This window comes from Prorops nasuta, unplaced genomic scaffold (genome assembly GCF_024137725.1).
Source record: "Prorops nasuta isolate Cenicafe-Biocafe unplaced genomic scaffold, Cenicafe_Pnas_1.2 PNAS00013, whole genome shotgun sequence".
Lineage (NCBI taxonomy): Eukaryota > Metazoa > Arthropoda > Insecta > Hymenoptera > Bethylidae > Prorops > Prorops nasuta.
In genome coordinates this window covers 5117485-5122072 of record NW_027116810.1, presented here as the reverse complement: position 1 = coordinate 5122072, position 4588 = coordinate 5117485, and the positions used below count along the sequence as shown (strand labels likewise).

General features: G+C 34.9%; 1 protein-coding gene across 1 annotated transcript; it reads right to left on the bottom strand.

Annotated features, from left to right (window-relative positions):
* Positions 1-682: 682 nt before the first annotated feature.
* On the bottom strand, positions 683-1710 carry LOC136778125 (piggyBac transposable element-derived protein 4-like). The gene is made up of 3 exons (XM_066734734.1): positions 1493-1710; positions 758-1342; positions 683-716 (listed from the first exon to the last, which is right to left on the bottom strand). The coding sequence occupies exons 1-3, from the start codon at positions 1708-1710 to the stop codon at positions 683-685; spliced, it is 837 nt and encodes a 278-aa protein (XP_066590831.1).
* Positions 1711-4588: the final 2878 nt, after the last annotated feature.

The window sequence follows — 4588 nt, the reverse complement described above, 5'->3', positions numbered from 1 at the left end:
TCTATCCCTGATGAAGAGCTACTGGATTTCTTGATCGAAGGCATACCAGATATGCAATTACGAAACCAAGCTAGGATACAACAATTTAGTTCAGTTTCTTCACTATTACGAGCATTTAATGGAGTGACATTGAAGCCTAGGCATAAACCGAGACAACCCAATAATTCTTCGACCGATACAATGACCCTGAACAATATTAGCAGAGTGAGCAACGTCAGAAGATGTTTCAACTGTAACCAGGAGGGCCACCTGTCAAATTCTTGTCCAAAGCCTAAACGCACAAGAAGATCGTGCTATTCCTGCGGATCCCTAGAACATTTGTTAAAGGATTGCTCTAGTGAGAAAAGGGGAACTAAAACAACGTTGGACCAGACGACAACAACTTTGGTAGAGCCGCCACAGACGCAAAATTTCGAGGAAGTTGCCCGAAAACAGGTTGGAGAGGAAGTACAGCAATCTAAGGAGCCTCTGGAAACAACGAAACGCGAATATTGCTTATTAACCTTTAGAACGCCGGGGGTTTTACGACAATTTTACCTTTTAAAAAGCAACAATATTTATTTATATTTGTTTATGTTAAGCCCCAAAAAACAGCGATCTGAAATAGCGTCTTATATAAGACGTTCTCCTTACAACTTCCAATCGAAATTTTGGAAAAGAAAGTGGAATGTCCGCTCGCTGATTATATAATGCGTGAGCATTTGCCAGAGATAGATCTACCAAATGGAAGAAAAATTTTCTATAACACTTCATGGACTTTCTAGTGGTTTCAGTCAAAGACAATCGCCTATCTATATTGTCGACTGCCCCCATGTTCTGATTATAATCTAAAATGCACGTAGGTTTTATGATATTTTCCCCAGCTTTCCAGTCTTTTTTGACGGTACAGCTAAATTCAAGTTTATGCACGGTAGTTATCATATAAACCTCTTTCTTGTCCATCCATTTCAAAATAATCCACACATCGTTGTGAGCAACTTCTACTTGACCTTTGTTCAAACTGGCATTCAATTTCGATACGCTTTTCCGATTTTTTCGAAGTGTACCACACATTCCTGTATCCTTATTATGTAAGAATTCAGCTAATTGAGGAGATGAATACCAATTATCAATATATATTACATGGCCTTTGTGATAATACGGCTCAAGGAAATGAGCTACTATATCTCCGGAAATCCCTAAACCACATTTTTTGAAATCAGTAGTGGAACCTGTGTAGACTATGAAATCAATTAGAAATCCAGATTTGCAATCAACAAGTTCAAACATTTTGATACCAAAGCGGTTCTTTTTCAAACGAAGATATTGCTTGAACATTAGTCGTCCTTTCCACAACACTAAGCTTTCGTTAATGCATAAATTCTTCCCCAGAGATATAGTACGTGAAGATTTGACTCGAAGATCATCGATTACAGGTTTCACTTTTTTCAATGGATGGTTTCCCAATTCGTCGTTATTTGCGAAATGCAAAAAGCGCAGGATTTATAAATACCTATTTCGACACATTACAGTGTTGAAAATGGGAGTTGATAATAAAGGATCTGTACTCCAATAGTTTTCCAATTTACTCTTTCGAACATGACCCATATTGATCGTAAGAGCTAAGAAAATTCGCAGCTCATTGACCGTCACTGGTTCCCGAGCCTTCATATTCAAACGATAAGGTTCAGGGATTTGTTCCTGATATAAATTCGTTTGAGATTTGATCATTTCGAATAGAGAATGGTCAAAAAAGAGCTTAAAATAATCAAGAGGTAGGTTGCAACATCTGACAGAATCATGAACCTGAAATGAGCCGGTGAAATCCTTTATTGAAGGATAAAAGAATCTATCATATTTGATAACAGAAGAGTATGTACCCGTACCATAATCATCATCATTGGTTTCTATTATAGCCTGCTCACACCACCAGAAGAATCTGGCTCTGATTCGATACTAGATCAAATTATGGTTTCTTTGGTGTTAGCCATTATATTTAGGAATAAACGTATAAAGTAAATTAGTACTAAGCTAGTAGTAACCGATAGCCGATATAAAATATTTAGATAAAAGATCTAAACGTAAAGTATAAAGCAAGTAGAGATGATTTTGGAGCACAAGTAATATTAGCGCAAAAGACTTATTACCAGCGAGAAGAGTTAGGCAACAATGGCCATCTGTTAGCCAAATATGAAATTGCTTCAGAGGGGTACTAACTGAATGTCCCAGGAACCCCATGCATGCAAGTGGAAATTTTTCGTGACCGTCTTATATAAGACTTTCCGGCGCTCCACAGGTTAATAGCAAATCCGCAAGATAAAGATTATTTTGTAGAGGCTCTAATTGATTCAGGCAGTGAAATAAATTTAATGAGGGAAAGTGTTTATTTGACGTATTTCGGAGAATCTAAATTAGAAAACACAAAGTGTAACAAAACATATGGCGGGGTAAATAAATCTCCGCTTACCATTTATGGCGTTATTACATTAAATATTAAATTTAAAATATTAGAGAGGTGTACATTTAACTTTTAAGTTTGCGATAGTGCATGACTCAACAATGAGTTATGACTGTTTATTAGGAAGAGAATTTTTAACTACCCCGTGTTTGACTACTACTTTTAATAATTATTTTAATATTGAATATCAGGGGAATAGTAACGCAGAAACCGGAGATGAGATCTTGCAAATCGACGCTATCGATGAATATAGTTTGCTAGATAACGTAGCTAGTAAACTGGAAAGATCTCTTCCTCCTGACGAATGTAACAGACTAATACACTTGTTAGAAAACTATTTGCGTGCAGATAACGAACCTGATAGATTAAAATACGAATTTAAAATGTCATTGAAAAAAGATAGTAAACCCTTCTATTTTACTCCAAGATGGCTATTTTGGTGCGAGAGAGGTGTAGTGAAAAATATTGTTAGTGATCTGTTAAACCGTGGGATCATTAGACCTAGTAGTTCTGAATATTGTAGTCCAATCGTTTTAATAAGAAAGAAGAACAAAGACTCTTATCGCCTGTGCGTGGACCATAGGCAGCTAAACCAGTGAAGCCAGATCGTGGACAGAATATTCTCCCCACCATGCCGTCCTCTGCGCACGCAGCTCTCACACATAGAAAGCTGCTGCTATGTCCGTGACATGCTTCACCAATCGTAGCATGCACACTCTTCCACCGGTACATACGTGTATCGGTTTTCTTCGACAAGCTTCGGTAGATCTCGGGAGTGAGAAGGAACGATGTCAATTCTCGGACCTCTCTCTTACTCTATAATACGTTTACCAAACGCGACTCGCAAAACAAAACAAAATCCTTTTCCTAATGCTTCGGTAAAAGTTAAATTACCGAAGGTCCCAGCCCGAAATTAAAACTTTCCTAAAATAGTTTTCAATTATTATAAAATGCTTATATGTAGCCATTAACTTATTAGATTTGATAATAAATACAAAAAATGCGTTCTTATAATTTCAAATGAGTTGAGGTATAATAAATTCAATGTTTATGTATTAATCTGATAACAAATGCATTTTTATATTTATTATTGACTTCAATAAGTTAATGGTTATTAAAAAAAATCCTTGTAATTAAAAAAAAGAAATGAAAAAACTTTAAACTTCGCCAAGACTTGAACCCGAGCTCGCCGCGTGAGAAACGGAAACCTTACCGTCTGCGCTACAGCGCTCATTTGGTGAATCAAAGGCAAATCGGCCTTTTAAAGACTGACTACAATTCTTTCATTAACTAGTCATAAACGATTAAGAATTAGCTGTAATAATAAATACATCTTTTTACGCAGAATTATTGCACCAAATTTATTATGTTTTCAATTTAAATCATACATTTTGCATGAAGATACGATAGTTTAAGGGTATATTCATGCAGTACTCTAAATACAAAACTATTCATATTCCCCATTGTCATAAATTATTCGACTACACGTAACATATATTATAATATTACTTAATTAATTTATAACAATAGAGAATATGAATAGTTTTGTATTTAGAGTACTGCATGGATATACCCTTAAGCTATCGTATCTTCATGCAAAATGTATGCTTTAAATTGAAAACATAATAAATTTAGTGCAATAATTCTGCGTAAATAAATGTATTTATTATTACACCTAATTCTTGATCGTTTATGACTAGTTAATGAAAGAATTGTAGTCAGTCTTTAAAAGGCCGATTTGCCTTTGATTCACCAAATGAGCGCTGTAGCGCAGACGGTAAGGTTTCCGTTTCTCACGCGGCGAGCTCGGGTTCAAGTCTTGGCGAAGTTTAAAGTTTTTTCATTTCTTTTTTTTAATTACAAGGATTTTTTTTAATAACCATTAACTTATTGAAGTCAATAATAAATATAAAAATGCATTTGTTATCAGATTAATACATAAACATTGAATTTATTATACCTCAACTCATTTGAAATTATAAGAACGCATTTTTTGTATTTATTATCAAATCTAATAAGTTAATGGCTACATATAAGCATTTTATAATAATTGAAAACTATTTTAGGAAAGTTTTAATTTCGGGCTGGGACCTTCGGTAATTTAACTTTTACCGAAGCATTAGGAAAAGGATTTTGTTTTGTTTTGCGAGT

Excerpts from the sequence above, each read along its gene's own strand:
- LOC136778125 (XM_066734734.1), bottom strand. The coding sequence starts at position 1,710 with ATGATCAAATCTCAAACGAATTTATATCAGGAACAAATCCCTGAACCT. Across the intron at positions 1,343-1,492 it reads ACTGTAATGTGTCGAAATAG|CTTAGTGTTGTGGAAAGGAC; the intron begins GTATTTATAAAT and ends CATTAACGAAAG. Across the intron at positions 717-757 it reads TTGACTGAAACCACTAGAAA|ATCTATCTCTGGCAAATGCT; the intron begins GTCCATGAAGTG and ends TCCATTTGGTAG.